Below are 20263 nucleotides of genomic sequence, written 5' to 3' on the forward strand. Positions count from 1 at the left end.
CTGGGCGATGGTGGTGCACACCTGGTCTACAAGAGCTAGTTCCAGGACAGATTCCAAAGCTTCAGAAAAACCCTGTCTTAAAAAAAAACCAAAAAAAAAAGCATCACATATTTTCCTATTTAAAGAAGTATATTCCATAAGAGTTCTCATTTTAGGATTTGGCGACTTTCTAGTCAGTTTAGAATGTTATAATATAGATTTTCAAATGAACTATTTGCAAAAAGACACGATTTTGCTTAGGTGAACCTCTTCCATGTCCATCCCATCTTTATCTTAAGAATTTCTTTAGTACATTTTCATCAATGGTTATATTCAACCACTCCTGTGCCATCTCTGGTCCCGAGGATGTAATGTCTGCTAAATAGAAAGGGCAAAACCGACACCTGCCTATTTCAGGAATTAATTACCACTAATGACAGAGGATAGTTTCTTGGAAAAGCACTGCATTGAAAAGGAGACTTTCAATTGTACCTGGTAAAATTCCAGTGCATTTACCCGGTTTCCTCGCTGAGGTCATCCCGGGGACTCCTGCCTGCACTACTTCTGGCCCGTATTGTGGCTGCTGGCTAACAGCTGTGCATCCTCAGAACTCCACACTCAAGACCTTTGGCCTCACCACTACCAATGAAATAAGATACAGCTATGTTCCTATAATGTTTCTTGTGGCTTGCAAATGCATCTGGAACCAATGGACAGAGGACTTTCTCAATTTAATTTTGGCAATTTTCTTTTCACTTTCTTTGGGGCGGGGGAATGGAGGGGATTGTTAGTGCTAGAGGTCGAACCCAGGTCTTGAAGCATGCTAAAAGCATGTGCTCGCTACACAGAACGACAGACTCAGTCCCTTCTTTTAACCCCTTTCTCTTTTCACCTCCGTATACCAAGTGTCCTATAAGACTGAACAATTCTGCCTTTTTTTTTAATCGATGGGCTGGGGGTGGGGCGGGTAAATTAGAGAACTGAATTGGAGACTAGAGGGGTAGCGATAAATTTTTGGAGGGGGGCAGGTGCACTGACAAAAAAACAGACAACCTTCTTCCAGACGTCCAGTTCAATCCCGGGTTCCGGGCGCCCCAAGAGGCAGCGAGCAGCGCTGGGCGAGCCGCTGCTCTTCTGGGGGAGGAAGCGGGGGGAGCCCGCAGGCCGGCTGCCACTCTGATTGTTACGCGTGTCCAACTTCACAGAGTGCGGCGCGCCGGGGTGCACCCCGGGGCCGCCGTCCAGCGCCAACCGCAGTTCGGCTCGGGCAAGCGGCCGCAGCAAGCCTCCGCCCGCCGTCTCCCGGCAGCCGTCCGCGGGGGAGGGGCGGCTGGCGCCCGCGTTCTCCGGCCCAGCGGCCGGCGGAAGGGCCCCGCACCGCGGAAGCGCGACCGCAGCTGGGGATCAGCTGCTGGAGGAGGCGGAGAGGCGGAGCCTAGGGGGGAAGGGGAGGGAGGGAGGGACGCGACCGTGAGGAAGCCGCGAACGCCGCCGACCGTCTGCACACCTCGCTCCGTCTGCCATGGCTGGTTAAAGAAGCCTCGGGCTCGCCGCGCGCGCGGGGAGGGACGGGGAGGGGAGCGGCGGCCGGGCGTGCGGCCGAGGGAGGGGCGGCGGCGCGAGCGGCGGCGGCGGCGGTTCCAGCATGAAGAGGAGAGCTGGCCTGGGGGGCAGCATGAGGTCAGTGGTGGGCTTCTTGTCCCAGCGGGGCTTGCATGGGGACCCCCTGCTCACTCAGGACTTTCAGAGGAGACGCCTGCGGGGCTGCAGAAACCTCTACAAGAAGGACCTCCTCGGCCACTTCGGCTGTGTCAATGCCATTGAATTCTCCAACAATGGAGGCCAGTGGCTGGTCTCAGGTAAATCAACCCCCTTCCTTTCCCTCCCCGCGCCTCCCGGTCCCCTTGCCAGCTGCCCCTCGCCCTTCCCCGCCACCCTCCTGCTGCCCCGAGTCCCCACCCCCGCCCTTCTCAACCCCTCTCCAGCGGTGGGAAGATTTGGTGTGAAATTAATACCATTGCAGGGGGAAGGGAGGGAGTGGGGGGGGAGGGAGTGGAAGGAGAGGATGTCTCCTACATACATATATAAAAAAAGACCTAAAATGGTTGACAGGTCCTTAATGCGCTTTATCCCAAGTGCAAAGTGGTCCCTCCAGATGCCTGCCCCGCAAGTGTGGGTCGGGGAGGGGGGCGAGGTTACAGCTTGACTAAGTTGGATGGCAAACTCTTCCTCTGCGTAGTTTAAAAGGTGAGGGGGGCACTGGGGGGGGCTCGCAGTGGGGAGAGGCCGAGGCGCACCGGAGGCCAAGGGGAAGCTCGAGCCCGGGTCCTCAGTGGATTGGAAGAAAAAGGGGGCCTCGGAGCAGGAGGCCGGTGGTGACAGGGAGGGACCCCGAGGCGCCAGCGGGGTCGCGGCGGGTGGTGACGAGCAGGCAGCTGAGAGGCGTCCCTTCCCCCGGGCTCTCGGAAGGGCCCAGTCCCGGCGTGGCTCCCTTCACGCCGTGGTAGCCTCTTCCGCGTCTGTTTTTATTATGGTTCCGAGAGTGGCGAGGGGAGGGGACACCACCAGCTTGAACTTGGCTGTGCTGCTCCAGAGGCAGGGGTTCGGGACGACCCCTGAGGGACTTGCTGGCGGGAGGCGGGCCCCGGCACCCCCCTCGCCCCGCGGCTCCCCTGGCGGGGTTGTTTTCCCCTCACCCCTCCCCGGTTTAGCTAGGCCTACTTGCCTCCAGCCCCCCTCCCCCCGCTGGTGTGGGGAAAGTGGTGCAATCGAGGCCGGGGCTCCGGCCGGGCGGTGTAGGCCTTGCTCTCTCGGGGCTCCTAGCGACAGGCAGCTGAATCGATAGCCTATTGCTCCCGGGGAGGCCCGGGCCGAGCGGCGACGGCGGCGGCGGCGCCTGCGTACGCCGCGCTCGGGGTCGCCGGCCGCCGCCCGCTCCTCCCTGGGGTCGCGGCCCCGAGCGAGGGCGAGTGTGGTTGGGCTCTCGCCGGGGAAGGGGCGGCTCCCAGAACCCCGACTGCGCTGCGGAGGGCCTAGACCAGAACGGGCGTTCCCGCTCGCCTCCTTCCTCCGCTCTTTTTCTACCTCGGGAGGGTTGCTGGGGAGGCCATCGCTAGACGTGGCGCTTAACTTCACCCAGGTGGATCCCCGAATGGCTTTCTAATTTGCCTCAATGGACCTGCTCTCCAGAAACTTAAGCGATTAAGGCAAAGCATCTATCTTTGCAAGTAACTGGCGGAAGTGACACCATGAGTATGGTCCAGTTTGTAGGTAGCAGAGATAAGAGGTCTCTGACTATTTTACTGTAAACCGGGGATTTCTCAAGAATTGAGCCCTCCTTTCACACCAGATCATTTTCTCCTTGTATAGAGTTTGGACCCTAGATGGCACCCCACTCCACACCCAAGAAACCTGATATACCACTTCAAGGCAGACCCTACATTAAAAAGCTTCCTTACACACAGCACAACCGTAGGATTTTATTTAATAAATTTCAAGTACAAAAAATGGAGAAAGAACCCCTTCTTTAAAGGCTGTTTCTGTGTTAGTAATACAACTCTCTCCTGAGACTAATGTATTACCACCGAGGCGCCCAGACAGTCAGTTTACCTAAGGAATGAGGGACTCAGGATACTCTTACAAATGAGCTAATTAATCCTAACCGATCACACATAGCCCCAGTTTAACACACTTTAAATATAAATTTGAAATATGTTTATACATACCATAAAGTTACCCCAGTCAAAGTTAGCGCATTTTACATGGTTTTTTGTTTGTTTGTTTGTTTGTTGTGGGGGGGGGACGACAGGAATTCAATCTGTAAAGCAGGCTGGCTTCAAATTCGGCTCTGCTTGCCTCTGCCTTCTGAGTATTGGGATTAAAGGTGTGCCCAACCACTGTCTGGTGCATTTTATACTTAAGTCTTAGCCAAAAGGCAGGGAAATAGAGATATAATAGTTAATGCATTTTATTTTTTAGTTATTTTTTTTTCAATGACAGCTGGACTGGGAGTTAATGCATTTTAAAAAGCACCAGTCGGGTCACTGATTGTGTGTACTCCCAGCATTGTTTTGTGATCCTTACCTTGAGCATCTTTGTTTTCGTTTTGTAGACTGGGTCTTGCTATGTATCCCATGCCTTTCTCTATATCCTCTATATGGTAGTTGAATCCCATTATCTCTAGTATTGGCCAGTTCATTTTTTAAAGTTTTGTTTGAGAGTCTGTGTAGTTCAGGAGGGTCTGAACTCCATACACTACCTAGGATGACATTGAATTCCTAAACCTGCTACCTTTACCTTCCAGGTGATGAGCTTATATTGCTTTATTTCTTTTTTTATCTTTAGGAGACAGAGTCTCACACTTCTCCCAGGCTATTGTGGAACCCACATTGAAGTTCAGACTGGCCCCAGGTGCCTCAGCCTCTGGAGTGCTGGGGTTGTAGGTGTGAGCCATGATGCCAGGCTCTTCCCTTCAGTGTATACTGTAGAAAAGGAGGGCTTTTCTGCATAGGGGCAGGCTCTGGGGTTGTAGGTGTGAGCTATGATGCCAGGCTCTTCCCTTCAGAATATACTGTAGAAAAGGAGGCCTTTACTGCATAGGGGCAGGCTCTGGTTGTAGGTGTTGGATTCCTTTTCTAGTCTTGAGTTCGTTGCTATCCATTGATCAGTACTTCCTGAGTTCCAACACTCTTCCTATCCCTGTTCTTCCTGTTTTGTGTGCACACACGTGTTTTAATCTACTCCTGCCCTTGTCCTTAATCCTTCCCGCAGTCAATTCTGTTGGCCCTTTCAGTTTGACTCAAATTTCTTCCCAGAGTGCAAGGTTTTGTTGAAAGCAATTCGCTTTCCATTATTTGTACACAGCTGGGGTAGCAAAGTTCTTCCTGCTTGCTTTGGACAAGAAAGCCCCCTTGGGGATTCATAACAACACCCTAACTTGTTAAAGCTAATTAAAAAATATATTTTCCCTTGAGAGGTCCTTTAGCGATCTTCTCATGTTTAAATCTATTTGAAGTGCTATATTTTCATGCTTTTGTTCTTTGCTTTATTGATATGGAGGTCTTATAGCCCAGGCTAGTATGGAACTCAGTATGTAGCTGAGGATGACTCAGTGAACTACTTGATCCTCTTGCTCCCTCTTCACAGGTGCTGAGATTACAAGCATGAGAACCCCTCCCCTTTTGTAATTTTTCCCCCACCCATGGCTGTCCCTTATTAACAGTTATCACCTGAGAGGCTAATCACACACTAGTGCAAGACGAGTGCATCTATTCCCAGTAAGTCACAATAATATTCACAACAGTATGGCGGAATAGCAGACTCTAGGCTTGTTATTAGAGTTGTTTGGTGTGTTTTTGTGTCTTGTTTGGGTTAGTGAAAGCCCCGGAGAATGGCACTACCTCTGTCAGACTGCCTCTAGTTGCTTTCATTTGCTAATAGTTTGGGCAGGCCCACATTTATTGTAACAGATATACAGGATTTGATAGAATTAAGACCCAGGACAAAAATCTTTGTGTAATTCCTGTGACCATATAAAGTGTTATTGTTTAAGGATACATCCTGTCCTATCAGCTGTCTTCCAGGGTACAGTGAGGCTTGCAAGTAGTAAATGAGGTGGCGAGGAAATCAGGACAAAAAATGCTGTTCTGTTATGACGGCAAGGGAGAGAATGGTTGATGCTCTGAATTATTTGACACTTTATTTTTTTATCTTTTAAATTTTTATTTGTCTTATGTATTTAGTTGGTTTGTCTGCATTTGTCTATGTGCCATATCTATGTCTAGTGCCTTCAGAGCTTATTGGATTGGAGTTAGTGATGGTTGTGAGCCACCATGTGGTACTGGGAGTTGAACCCAGGACCCCTGGAAGAGCAGCCAGTGCTCTTAACTCATGAGACATCTCTCCAGTGCTATTTGACACTTTTAGGTTGGGAAAACTGGCTATGGTGACTCACACTTGAAATTCCATCTGCTTGGGAGGTTAAAGCAGAAGACTGGAAGTGACCAGTGTGGGTGTAATTTAGCAAGAGCCACTATTTAAAAAATGCTTTGTGTGTTCCTCTATAGTGATTGGCCTAGTTTTCAAGGCTCTCTGTTCAGTTCGCACAATCTGGGATATACATAGGTACTCCTTGAACTTCTGGTCCTCCTCTCTCCATCTCCCCAGTGCTAGGATTACAGATGTGTGCTCCAACCATGACTGGTTTTAAGGAAAGTTAGGATATTTTCATCAAAAAAGTTACTTTTGTTATTTATCATTGACCAAACAAAACAAACAAACAAAAAAACTAGTATCACTGTGACACCTACCATGGAGACAGTGTGGTATTGTGGCATGACATGTTTAAAATCATTGCTAGGCTGCTTAAACCTTAGTTAGGTCCCTAAGCCTCTTTGTATTGTTTTCCTGGTCTGTACAATGGGAATACACCACCTGAAGGGTTTTTGTGAGATTTACATTAAGTAAAATATATGTTGGGGGCTGAACAGAATACAAACATCTCCTAATAAAAGCTCTTGGTTGTCTTAACTTTTGGTGCTTATGTCGTGTCACTCATAGTTGCCAATTTGTTCTAACACAGTTGGTGATAGACCTGTGCAAGTTGGGCAGGCAGTATGATTATGTGACTTTTTTGTTGTTGCCAATGCTGAGTACTCCAAGCAAGTGCTCTACCACTGAGCCATATTCTTAGCCTTTAGTAGTTTTTTTTTTTTTTTGTATTTTTGAGACAAGATCTTATCGTGTAGCCTTGGCTGACCTTGAACTCATTAGGCCAGACTGTCCTTTAGTTCAGGATCCCTTCCCCTCTGCCTCCTGAGTACTGGATTAAAGGTATGTACTACCATGCCTGTCAGCCCTTAAGTATTTTTGAGATATCTCATTCTCAGGGTGGTCTTAAACTCTGTATTTTTGTCTTGGCTCAAAGTGCTGGGATTGTGTGACTAGTTTTCTGACTTTGTGAAATGAAGAGACAGTGTGATATGGAAAACACTTGGGAGAGGGTGACATGGGATTTGATGTTAGCAGTCATAACAGTCACAGATTGTGTGAATTTAGGTAAATTCCTTTGTTTTTCATAAAATAAGGGTAATAGATTGCTCCAAGTACAAGACAGGTGGTAGGGAATGGTCAGTGAAATTACTGTGCACAAAAGTGCTGAGGCTACAGATGTAGTTCAGTTAACACACGGCTTGCCTAGCAGGCAGATAGCCCTGGCTCCATCACCAGTGCCACATAAACCTGGTGCTGGATAAAGCTGTCAGGATGGTTCATGCTTATAATCCTAGTACCTGAGAAGTAGAGGCAGGAGGATCAGAAATTCAAGGCCATCCTTGGCTATGTGGTGAAACTGAGGCCATCCTTGGCTACGTGGTGAAACTGAGGCCAGACTAGGTTCATGTTTCCAAAGTCTAAAGCGAACCTGTAAAAGGACACACAATAAAAAAAGGAAAACACTGAAGACAGTGAAGAACGTACATACTGGAACTGGGAATGTAGTGCAGTGGGAAACCACTTGCCTAGCAGGCATGAGACCCTAAATTCAAGCCTCACAACTCTAGATAAATAAACCACACCAAAGTGCTCCTCCATAGCTAAAAGGTTAAATCCAGAATATCCCCTCTGTATATATAGTACTCTAACTTTATTAATATCTTTAGCATTGCTTACAAGAAACTTTCATTTCTTGAATAATAATACAATATATTATACGTATGAAACTAATCATAAAGCACAAACAGCTTTTATAGTCGCTTTTTTTGTTTTGTTTTGTTTTTTGGTTTTTCAAGATAGGGTTTATCTGTGGCTTTGGAGCCTGTCCTGGAACTCACTCTGTAGACCAGACTGGCCTCAAACTCACAGATCTGCCTGCCTCTGCCTCCCGAGAGCTGGGATTAAAGGTGCATGCCGCCACCACCCAGCTAAACTAGACCTTTAGGTTTACACAGCTGGAGTGATGGCTAGGTGACTAAAAGCACTGACTGCTCTCGGAGAGATTACATTACTTCATCTATTGCTTTTACATGGACCTCCAGCATCGATGATAGGAATCCATAGTTATGAAGAGAGGCTGAGATTCTTCACTCTTGCTAACTTAGTTGCCTTTGATAAGTCCTTTGTCCTCTGTGTCTCTCTCCCCATTCAGATCATGAGGTCAGCAGTATCTCACAGGTTGTGAAGACTGAATGAGCTGACACAAGGGACTTGTCCTGGCTCTTGTCTAGAGGTCCTATTGCTGCTACAGTTGCTGTTTCATTTGAACCTCACAAATGAACAGAAATAAAGATGTACTCAAGTAGTGTCAATCTCTCTAAGTGGGTCACTTGCCTGTGTAGTTTATCTGTGGCTTCATTGCCCTAAACATAGTTGTTTTTATTTAATTGGTGCTCCACAAAGGGACGTTTTGCAGGGTAGAGCTAGGCATTCTCTCCTGCTGTATCTAGTGTTAAGCTGAGCTATACTTCTTACTTTGGAAGATCTTTGCTTCCTTTCTTGAATATTACTCAAGAGGAATTTGTTTCATTCTTAAGACTGGTTTCCTGTTCATGGCATTGAACTTAACTATGTAACTGAGAATGATCTTGAACTTATCCTCTTACCTCCTAAATACCGCTATTACAGGCTTAGTCCACTGCATATGACTTAGGAGGAGGGAGTTTTTGTTTTTGTTTTTGTTTTTGTAAATCTAGATACCTGTCAAAACCTTGTTACACAGTTTCCATTATTCTGAACTCCCATTCTTTAAGTCTTTATCAAAATTCTAATTATACCACTTGGCCTCACTACTCCTGAAGGTGTACTTCCCAAATAACAACATAGAGACTTAATGTTAATTATAAATGCTTGATATCTTAGGCTTGTTACTAACTAGCTCTTACAACTTATATTAACCCATATTTCTTATCTATACTCTACCACGTGTTGTTACCTTCTTTCAGCACATTATGTTCATCTGTTTCCTCTGCATCTGGCTGGCAACTCTGCTGGTTCTCCCGCCTAGCCTCTTTTTGCCTAGCTACTAGTCAGTTGGCTCTTTATTAAACCAATGAGAGTAGAACATCTTCACAGTGTACAAAAGGATTATTCCATAGCACACTGCTTAATTGGTTCCCCTGAGGATTGTCTTTCTTAGTGATAAGTTGACTGAGTTTGATGACTTCATAAATGTACTTTCTTTCTTTTTTAAAAGATTGATTTATTTATTATGTATACAGTGTTCTGCCTGCATGTATGCCTGCATGCCAGAATAGGGCACCAGATCTCATTATGGATGGTTGTGAGACACCATGTGGTTGCTGGGAATTGAACTCAGGACCTCTGGAAGAAGAGTCAATGCTCTTAACCTCTGAGCCATTTCTCCAGCCCCATAAATGTACTTTCAAAGTTACTTTGTTAGAGCATGTGCGAATCTGTCTGTCTGTCTGTCTGTCTCTCTCTCTCTTGTGTGTGTGTGCCTGCGCGCGTGTAGGAATGATTCTTGAATGTGGGTTCCAAAATATGTGTCAGGGTCAGAGAGCAATTTTTGTAGAATTGGTTCTCTATTTCCTCCTCTATATGGTTTCCAGGGATTGAACTCAGATCTTCAGGTTGTGCAGCAAGTACATTTACACACTGAGCCATCTCCATAGCCCACTTTATTTATTGCTGTAACAGGCTCTGTGTTGCACAAGTTCTAATTGATCTTAATAATAAAAACCTGGAACCAGATATTGGGGCAAATGTTGAAAGATCTGAGAGAGAAAGGAGCAAGCCACACTCTTTCCTTGCTAACTCCTCAGCTCAAAAGGGCCGAACTACTGTGTCCTCTCACCTTAAATTCCTCTCTCTTCCCAGTCATAACACTTCATGTCTATCTGTACAGACCTCCAGATTTCTATGGTTAACTAGTGGCTAGCTCTGCCCTCTGATCTTGAGGCAAACTTTATATCACATTTCCCCCTTTTTTTTGGTCTAAAATAAAAAATGTTACAACAAAAACTATATACAATAAGTATAATAGCTATATACAGTATATGCAGGCAATAAATACATCAACAATGTCTAGTCCATTAGAAATTGACAAATTCAGGGAAAATACTCCATAGCCATCCTATCTTGATGAGTCCAAAAGATTCTACCTAATTCACTTTCTATTTTAACTTGCATTACCAAAACTATCTTTTAATGTCTCTCAACCTTGTACACTTTGCATCTCTTTAGTGAATTTCCTTTTGAATCTGGTAACAAGGAAAACTATTACTATAAAATCTTTAACTCCTTCAGAGACCCAAGAAGGAAATAATATTACCTGAGTAAGTAGGAAGTTCAAGTGACTCCCAAAAAATGTGAGATGTAACAAACAGCTGGCTGCCTGGACAGTCCCCTAAGGTTCCTCTGCAACGTGGGGCCATACATCCTCACCCTACAGGCCTAGCATATCTGACAGACTTTTCTATGATGCAGGATATTCTGAAGGTCTGTCCTACCTTGTCTTGACAAAGTTCAGCAGTCCTTTCTTTTGTGTCCTGCTTGACTAATTAGGACAGCATAGTGTCAGCATTTGAGGCAAGGGCACTTTCTTGCCCAGTGACTTTTGCCTCAAAGAAAGTAAATTCCATTTGGAGTTTCTTTGATGACCATCATCTTCTCCAAAGTAGGTTGGTTCTGCCAGGAGCATATATGTCTTATTGTCATAAAAAAAGAACCTATGTTATTAAAACATCTTAAATGCCATATTAAATGTCATATTCTGTAGATCTCTGAAGTGTTTGAAGATGACCTGTCTATTTAAAATATGTGTTGAACCTTGAAAACATACCTAATATAACTGCAAGTTTCACTGTAATAGGTGACTAATCACTAATCTGCATTTTTTTGTTATCCTAAATAGTTGATAATAATAAATTTCAAGGCTTAGAAATTTGCGTCATTCTGTTAAATGAGCTGTATGTTGTATAGGCAGAATACCTTGAGCAAGATTTTGTATGAACAGTATGTTCTAACAAAAATAACTTTAAATTTGTATCAATATATAAAAGTCCATATCATTGTAAAATATTTAAAACTAGTAGTGGTTTTTTTTGTGTAAAAGTAGTTTCAATAATCTACCTTTTTATTCTATTTCTATATACCCTTTTTCTTTTCAGAGTAACTCAGTAATCTACCCTTACATCCTATCATATCTATATCCCCCCTTTCTTCTTTTCAAAACGAGACCCCTGAATCTAAACTCCTTTGTTTAGCTTTTTTCCTGATTATTACCAATAACAACTTGTAACCAACTTCCCATAAACAATGACAAATATCCGTAACCCAATGAAAGACCAAAACCCACCCATCCCACCTCTTGGGAATGTGGACTTTGTGTTCTTAAAGTTACTTCCTGCTATCTGGGGATGACAGCATCTTTAGGAGATCCTGAAAAGGAAAAATTGGGCTGTCAGGTCCCAGAAGAAGTAACTATCATTTGTGTCCAGTCTCTGTGTAATGGAAAGTCTAGGGCTTGTTTCAAGTCCTGGCTAGAGTAGTCCAGTCAGTGAGGCTGGATTATTTTAGCTAGCCACCTCGAAATTGTCCTGAGCAGGTTGTAGTCCAAAGCCGATCTTTAGGTGGTGTTTTTTCAGCTTAGTGGTGTTATTATAGTCCTGTTGAAATTGTCATTGTGGAGTCCCATCTTTCTTTTAGAGACTTCAAAAGTTGCTGTTAGGCATGGTCTTGGTTCACTGCAGAAAAACTTAAATGTTTTAAGTGTCCTATGCAGCAGACCTCAAATAGGTTAAAGGATCAATATTTGTTTTGTACATCCAGAGTACAAAAACTTAATTGCTAGTTACCTGATAAAGACTCAAACCTGAAATCATGTACAAAAATCTAGATGAAGCCCAATTCTATAATTAGTACTTTATATGACCATTAATATCATGACAAAAAGTTTAATATATATATTAATCTTATAAATTTTGAGATAATGTTTATACCTAAGAAAAGCTGTCAAAGAGTCAAAATAAAACCAAAGGATTATGATATTAGTGGCAATAAAATAGTCTCTTAATTTTGGTTTTTCTTCTGTCTAATATCAGGTGGTTCTTCTGACATGAGAGAGATTTTGGATGTAACTTTAACAAGCATGCTTGGGTTTAGAGAAGGAGAGAGCCACATTCCAATTCCAAAGCCAAGTTGAATTTCCATTGGACTGGGACTACAAAAAGACTATTTGCATTATATGTCTATTAACATACAGGTTTCAATGTGTGGTGTATGTATTTTATTTTCCAAATTCTACAAAATGGAACACATCCATTTTCCAGATTTCATTTCTTTGAGTACTTCGTGCAGGTAGTGAAGTTTGGTTCTATAAGGAGCAAGTAGGACATTTCCTTATAACTTTCTTGCCTTGTTGCCAAGTGATGGAAAAGTCTTTTTTAAACCTTTGCTGTTGACATGATGTTTTTATGATATTCTGAGGCCTCCAGCCCATTTCCTGTCAATAGTTGATCAATTTCTTCATACCGTGTGTTAGAGGACCTGACAGACCCTTATAGAGTCAAATGTGTGTTATGTATATGGCATGATTCCTATTCTTGATTATTCTTGTGACTAAATAATACAGTCAATTCTGAATCATGTGGTATAAATTCAGCGGTTTCAGTACACAAAGCAACTCTCTCTGCATATTGCGAATCAGTAACTGTGTTGAGGGTTCTGTAAAATCCATTAATACCATGAGAATAGCATAAAACTCTGACTTTTGAACAGAGTTATAAGGGCTTGGGCCACTTTCCTTAAATTTTCTGATTTATAACCTGCCTTTCCTGATTTATTTGCATTAATATAGAATGTAGGTCTCCATATATTGGTTTTTTTGTATAATGTGAGGACTGATCCAGTTAGTTTTCTTTATAAACTAAAATCTTTTGCTTTTGGGATATTTGTTGTTAACTTCTCCCCAAAGAATTATTGCAAGCTCTTTGCAAATAATTTGTCAATTTCATCATTAGTAAAAGGTATTATAATTTCTGTTGGGTCTATTCCTGCTAATTGATGAAGTCTCAGTTTTCCCTTAGAATCAACTCAGAGACTTTTTCCATATAAGTTTTTATGTTTTTACTCTGTTTAGATGGTGAAAAGATCCATTCTAAGATAGTTTCTTCCCTCTGCATTAATATTCTTGTAGGAGAATGCTTAGAGGGTAAAATAATCAAAATGTAATCAACCTTTGAATCCACACAACCCACATGTGCCTTCTGTAATTTCTCTTCCACCAAAGCCAATTCTTTCTTAGCTTCAGCTGATAATTCTCTTGGACTATTTATTTCGGTTCTTTCCATCAACTAAGGTTTTGAACAAATTACTCAGTTCATCAGGTTTTACCTCAGTAGTGGGCTGTAGATAGGAATTATCTCCTTGCAGTCTTTGAAAGTCGCTAACAGTCTGTAATTGATCTCACCTAATTTGCACCTTTTGAGGTCTAATTTTTGTACACCTATTTTTTTATCCTAAATGATTAATAGAATCTCCTTTAGACATAAAGAAAACCAGCCTACAATTCATAACCCCAGAAAACCTAGGCAACAAAGAGGACCTTGAGAGAGACATACATGGATCTAATCTACATGGGAAGTAGAAAAAGACAAGATCTCCAGAGTAAATTGGAAGTGTGGGTATCATGAAAGAGGGTAGAAAAGGAGGAGGGAGGAAGGGAAAGAAGCAGGGAAAAATATAGCTCAATAAAAGCAATAAAACAAAAATAAACTGAAAGAAAAACAAAAAAATTAATAGAATCTCTTTGTATTTTTTCAGGAGGAATTTATAATCCCAACAAGACAAAATTTTCTTCTTCAAACATTTTTTATAAAGTAACTACATTAGAATCAGCTAGTAAAATGTTGTCCATGTAATGCTAAACTATAGATTGAGGAAATTGCTTACATATCATTTCCTATGGCTGATGTAGAAAATATTGTCACAGAGTGGGGCTATTTAAACTGTGGAGAATCTTCTATTGATATCTCTTAACAGGCTGAGAATTATTATAAGTAGGCACCATGAAGGCGAATTTTTCTCTTTTTCTTGTAAAGGTGTAGTGAAGAAAGTGTCTTAAATCAGTAACTTTAAGAGGCCATCCTTTAGGCGATAGAGAAGACCAAAGAAATTTCAGGCTGTAGAGAGCCCATTGGCTGAATCACCTTATTAACAACATTTAAATCTGTTACCACCCTCCAATTTCCAGATTTCTTTTTATTAATAAATACAAGAAAATTCCAAGGACTGGTTGATTCTTCCATATGCCGAGCATTTACCTGCTTCTGTACCAGCTGTTCTAAAGCTTGCAGTTGCTCCGTTGTTAAAGGCCATTGCTTACTCATACAGGTTTGTCTGTCAACCATTTTACAGGTAGGGCTGTTGGTGCTTTTGAAACATCAACAGCTGTTGTGCCCTGTTCTTGTACAACCTGAATGGTTGGTGACTGTTCTTTATATATCTTGTAATATTTTTTCCCAGAAAGATTTATTAATTTATGGTTATTTTCTAAGATTGGTGGAATGTTAATCTGAGTATTCCATTTCTGTAACAAATCATGTCCCCATAAGTTTATTGCTATGTTAGCCACGAATGGCTTTAATTTTCCTCTGTCCCTCTGGCTCTATACATTCGATCCATCTCACACTCTGTTTTACCTGGATAATGTTTCAGTCCCTAAAAGCTGAACATTTACCTCCTAAAGAGGCCAATTTGAATGCCAAGATTCTGATGCAATTATTGTTACATCCTCACCTCCAAGACTTTCAATGACAATGTCATTTATTTGTATTTTTAATTTTTTTTATTCATTTATAGAAGTTTGCCAAAATATTTGCTTTACAACTGGTTTCTCCTGAATTTTTTTGTTCTCTATTCTATAGCTTTTCTAATATCCAGAGCAGTATGGTTTTTTCCAGTAAGCATTAGGTTCTTTAATTGCTCTTGAAAGGAGTTTCCTCCATGATGACAGGAAACAACTGAACTGAATTTGGCATGGGATTCTGTGAGGGGCCCCTCAAGATGTTTCCCCAGAGCAAAGGGTTACCTTGAATATTCCTTGTTGATCTACACTCATTTGTCTAATGACTGACTTTGCCACACATCTACATAATCCCAGAAGGGAGGGGCGTCTGTTTAAATTAGGCTTAGAGAAAAGATTGTTTCTAGAAACACCTTGTTTACAATCCCTTTTTATGTGATCTTGTTTGTCACAATTGAAACACTTGACATTTCAAGTTTTCTTCAAACCTTTGGAAATCATCATCATCTCCTCTCTGAGCATCATCAGGGTCATGAGATTCAATATTGATTGTATCTCGGATCCGTTCCTCCAAGGGTGCTGATCTCACCTTTAACGGTCTAATTATCCTTTTGCCTTGTGCATTAGCATTTTCAGAAGCCAGAGATTCAATTATTTGTGGAGTTTCTGAATTTGGTATCATTCTGTTTATTGCTGAAGTCAATCTTTGTAAGAAATCTGTGAAATTTCCTTTGAGCTCTGCCTAACTTTAGTAAATGACTCAATTTTCTTTCCTACTTCTCCAATTCTGTCCCAAGCATTGAAAGCTGCTGTGCAGCATAAATCCAGGGCGTAGTCATCATATAGAGATAGCCTTTGTACATCAGCATAGTCTCCCTCTCCAAGAATTTGGTCTTGGGAGATTTCCATACCTCTAGCCCTATGTCGTTGTTCAATAGTCTTAGCCTCATCTTTCCACCAGATCATCCATTTGTAACTGAGGATCAGGTTCCAAAACTGCTGTGATCAAGTCTCTTCAATCTTAAGGGATAATTCTGTTACAAGTTGACCATGAGTTTAACATTTGCTTCAAAAAGTGAATGCATGTCCATATGAGACTATTGCTTCCTTGAATCTCCTTAAAACTAACATTTCCACAGGAGGTTATTTAACTCTTTTTTTTTTTTGCATCTTTTCTCTTTTTTTTTTTTGACTTTTTAAATTGATTTTTATTGAGCGCTACATTTTTCTCTGCTTCCTTCCCTACCTCTCCCCCTCCTCCTTCAATCCTCCCCCAGGGTCCCCATGCTCCCAATTTACTCAGGAGATCGTGTCCTTTTCTACTTTCTACTTCCTGTGTAGATTAGATCTATGTAAGTCTCTCTTAGTGTCCGCATTGTTGTCTAAGTTCTCTGGAATTGTGGTTTGTAGGTTGGTTTTATTTGCTTTATGTTTAAAAACCACCTATGAGTGAGTACATATGATAATTGTCTTTCTGTGTCTGGGTTACCTCACTCAAAATAATGTTTTCTAGCTCCATTCATTTTCCTGCAAAATTCAAGATGTCATTATTTTTTTTCTATATTTAGTACTCCATTGTGTAAATGTGCCACATTTTCCTTATCCATTCTTCTGTTGAGGGGCATTTAGGTTGTTTACAGGTTCTTGTTATGACAAACGGCCATTTAACTCTTGCACAACCTTGGGAATTTCTATCATTTGGCAGTTGTTCCTGTAAGGTGACTGAATAAATTAAAGTTGGTTGTTTCAAAACCTTAGGCTGTTCCTCTCTAACTTTATAATGCAATAAGTTTTTTTTAAGTTATAAACTGATTGACCTAGTAGCTCAGACTTCTTATTAACACTCATAACTTATAATTAATCCATTATTCTTGTCGATGCTAGCCATGTGACTTGGTACCTTAGTCAGTGAGTCAGTCACATCTTGCTTCTTCTGTGGTGGGGGTCACAATTGCATCCTCCCAGAATTCTGTTCTTATTGACCCGCCTCAACTTCTTGGGTTGTCCCACCTATACTTCCTGCCTGGCTACTGGCCAATCAGCATTTATTTAAAATATAATTGACAGAATACAGACCACTGTCCCACACCACTTCCCCCTCTTTTTTTTTTAAACAAAGGAAAATATCCATAATCCATTTTTTTGGGGAATGTGGGCATAGTTTTCAAGGCTACTTCAAACAACTCCTGCCACTAGTGCAGTTTCTGCACAGTCGCATGTGAGTTTTTCAGACAGCAGACTCCCTCCTCTGTGGACTGTGGGCTTCCCTTGAACCCCTTCCTCGAGCTGCTGCCACACTAGGTAGCTGCCTTGACACCCACTCAGGCATCTACTGTTGTTGCGACTGCCACATACTCTGAGCTCACAGCTGTAAACCAGCTAGCAGGTCTAGGGTGGTAACTCCTGTGGTGTTTGGAACCCAGGTACTTCTGGAGTTTGGGTGGCAACTGGAGACTGTTGGAGAGGGGCTACAACAGGAAAATACCAAACTCTCAGAGGCTTAAAGAAAACCTAGCTGTCAGTGTGGTGACTCCCGTGGAAGTTTAATTTAAAGAAAAAGTAATTCTGGGGGCTGGCTGACAAGATGGCCCAGTGGTTAATAGCGCTGACTGCTCCTCCAGAGGACTGGAGTTCAGTTCCTCACTCCCACATTTGGCAGTGTCCAACTGCCCATAACTTCACTTCAGGGTGATCTGACACCCCCTCTGCCAGGTCCTGCACAAATGTGGCATACAAATACATAAACACACTTAAATAAGAATAAGAAAAAAAAGGAAAAATAATTTTTCTTACTTGGATGACTGTTGTTAATATCTGGAACATATTTTTAGCCTTTTTGTTGTGTATATATACTTTTTTCTTTTCTTTCATTCATCTTTTTTCCACCGGAGTCTCATATAGCCCTGGCTAGCCTCAGACTATACTTATAGCTAAGATTGCCCTTAAACTCCTGATCCTCCTGTGTGCTAGGAGAGGATTGTGTAGTGATTTGAATAAGAATAGTTCTCATAGGCTCATCATATATTTGAATACTTGGTTCCCAGTTAGTAGAACTGTTTGGGAGCAATGAGACACCTCCTTGTTGGAAGAGATGTGTCACTGGGGGTAGGCCTTGGGGTTTCAATGATTCCCAGTCTTCTCTCTGCTTTGTGGTTGTGGATCAAGATATGAACTCTCCTATTTCTTTCCTCTGTCGTCATGGACTTGAGCTCTCTGAAACTGTAAGACAGATTAAATGCTTTCTTTTATAAATTGTCCTGGTTATGGTGTTTTATCAAAGCAGTGGAAAATAACTTAAGTCATTGTGCTTACAGGTGGACAGCACCATGCCTAGTAAGCCCTTCATTTGGGGGCAGGGTCTCATTATGTAGCCAAGGCTGATCTCTGTTCTTTCATGTCAGCCTCCCTGGTGTGCATACATAGGTGTGTGCCACCATGCCAGCTCTATTTTTAAGGTTTTATTTATTTATTTAATTTTAGATGAAGTCTTTTGAAGCTTAGTCTGTCCTTGAGTTCACTATTTCGCTAGAGCAGGGTCTTGAATTCCTGATCTTCTGTCTCTATTTCTGAGTATTGGGATTATAGGTAGATATCACCATACCCAGATTATGTGTATGTTTTAAAAATAAAATTGGAATGAGGTCATCTTTAGTGTTTAGTCAGATTTTCTAGTTAAAGTGAATATTTTCTTCGTGTATTATTGACTATTCTGGAGAACATTTTTCTTTTAACTTAGCACTGTTGCCATTGGACTGAATATGTTTTTGTTAAGGTGGGCTATTCTGTGCACATTAGCAGCCTCCCCAGTCTTTACTCAGTATATCCCTTTGGTAACTGTAGTTCCCAGTTCTAACAATGAAAAAATGTCTGTAGATATGTCCAGTGCCTATGGGAGACAAAAATCCCTTGGGTTTTAAAAAGCAATTGCCATAAAACAAAATTCTCCAACTTTTGATCTCAAGACTTTTTTATGTTGAAATCATTGAAAATCTCTGAAAAACTAGTTTATCCCCTTTATGATTTATTGTATTAGAAATAAAAATATGAGAAAGTTTAAATACTCGTTTAAAATAACAATAAATGTGTGAGTAGGAGAGAGAGAGTGTGTGTGTTTCTATTTCTGTGTATTTATATTGGAGATAGGGTTTTAGTGTATAACTCAGACCAGTCCAAAATGCATTTTCTAGCTCCACGGGCTGGTTTTGAACTCAGGGTTGTCCCATTTAGCCTCTTGAGTGCCTTGCCATTACTTGATATTAAAGGTAATATTGCTTTGTTTTGTCTTTTTAAAATTTTTATTCATTTTATGCATATGAGCACTCTATCTGCGTGTATGTCTACATGCCAGAAGAGGGTATCAGATCCCACTGTAAATGGTTGTGAGCCAACATGTGGTTGTTGGGAATTGAACTCAGGATTTCTGGTAGAGCAGCCAATGCTATTAACCTCTGAGGTATTCTCCAGACCATATTCTGCCTTTTGAGACAAGTTTCTCTGTGTAGTCCTGACTGTCCTGGAACTCTCTCTGTACTGTAGACTGGGCTGGCCTAAACTCAGAGATCCACCTGTTTCTGCCTCCCAAATGCTGGGACTAAAGGTGTACGTTACCACACACAGGTCTTACCTCCCTCTCTCTCTCTTTCTCTCTCTCTCTCTCTTTCTTTCTTTCTGTCAGAATCTCAAGTTTCTCAATCTGGCCTTGAAATCACTTTGTATCCTAGAATGACCTTAAACTTTTGATCTCTTGTGTAAAAGGAGCAGCGGGCTGTGTCCCGCCACCTGACTTCCGGCTAGCTTTATCTGAAATAATTACACGGAAACTGTATTCTTTTAAACACTGCTTGGCCCATTAGTTTCAGCCTCTTATTGGCTAACTCTCACATCTTGATTAACCCATTTCTAATGATCTGTGTAGCAGCACCACGAGGTGGTGGCTTACCAGGAGGATTCTAACCTGCGGCTGTCTCGGAGAGGAGAGTCATGGCGTCTGCTTCACTTCCCTTCTTCCCAGCATTCTGTTCTGTCTACTCCACCCATCTATGTTCTGACCTATCAGGCCAAGCAGTTTCTTTATTAATTAGCCAATGAAAGCAACAGAAATACATAAGACTCTCCTACATCACTCTTGCTTCTACCTTCTGGGTGTTGGCATTGCAGAGACATGCCACCATGCCATGGTTAATCTGGGAACTACATTTAGGGCTTTGTGTATGCTAAGCAAGCACTCTACCAGTTGAGCCACACTCTGTAAACAGAGACTGCACTTTTGTTTCTCGGCCACCCAGACCCGAATAATCACATAGAAACTGTATTAATTACGACATTGTTTGGCTGATGGCTCAGGAATATTCCTGGCTAGCTCTTACATCTTAAATCAATCTATTTCTATTTACAAACGATGCTGTGGTTTACCGGTAATGTTCTGGCATCTTTCTCCTTCAGTGACTACATGGTGTCTCTGGCTCACTCTATGTATCTCTGTTCAGATTTCCGGCCTGTCCTTACTCTGCTAAGCCACTGACCCAA

At 42.1% G+C, this 20263-nt stretch overlaps 1 protein-coding gene across 2 annotated transcripts in view; it reads left to right on the top strand.

Annotated features, from left to right (window-relative positions):
- Positions 1 to 1547: 1547 nt before the first annotated feature.
- Dcaf5 (DDB1 and CUL4 associated factor 5) overlaps positions 1548 to 20263 on the top strand; it is a 114642-nt gene continuing 95926 nt past the window's right edge. The window contains exon 1 of one of the 2 annotated variants that reach the window (XM_087911697.1): positions 1548 to 1659. Coding sequence is in view for 1 of the 2 variants with exons in the window: in XM_087911698.1 (XP_087767824.1) it covers positions 1625 to 1838 (214 nt within the window). In the remaining variant the exon portion in view is untranslated. Of the gene's footprint in view, positions 1839 to 20263 lie in introns of both variants that reach the window. The other variant, XM_087911698.1, reaches the window with a different exon arrangement.

Source organism: Myodes glareolus, chromosome 11 (genome assembly GCF_982192425.1).
Source record: "Myodes glareolus chromosome 11, mMyoGla1.1, whole genome shotgun sequence".
NCBI classification, from domain to species: Eukaryota; Metazoa; Chordata; class Mammalia; order Rodentia; family Cricetidae; genus Myodes; species Myodes glareolus.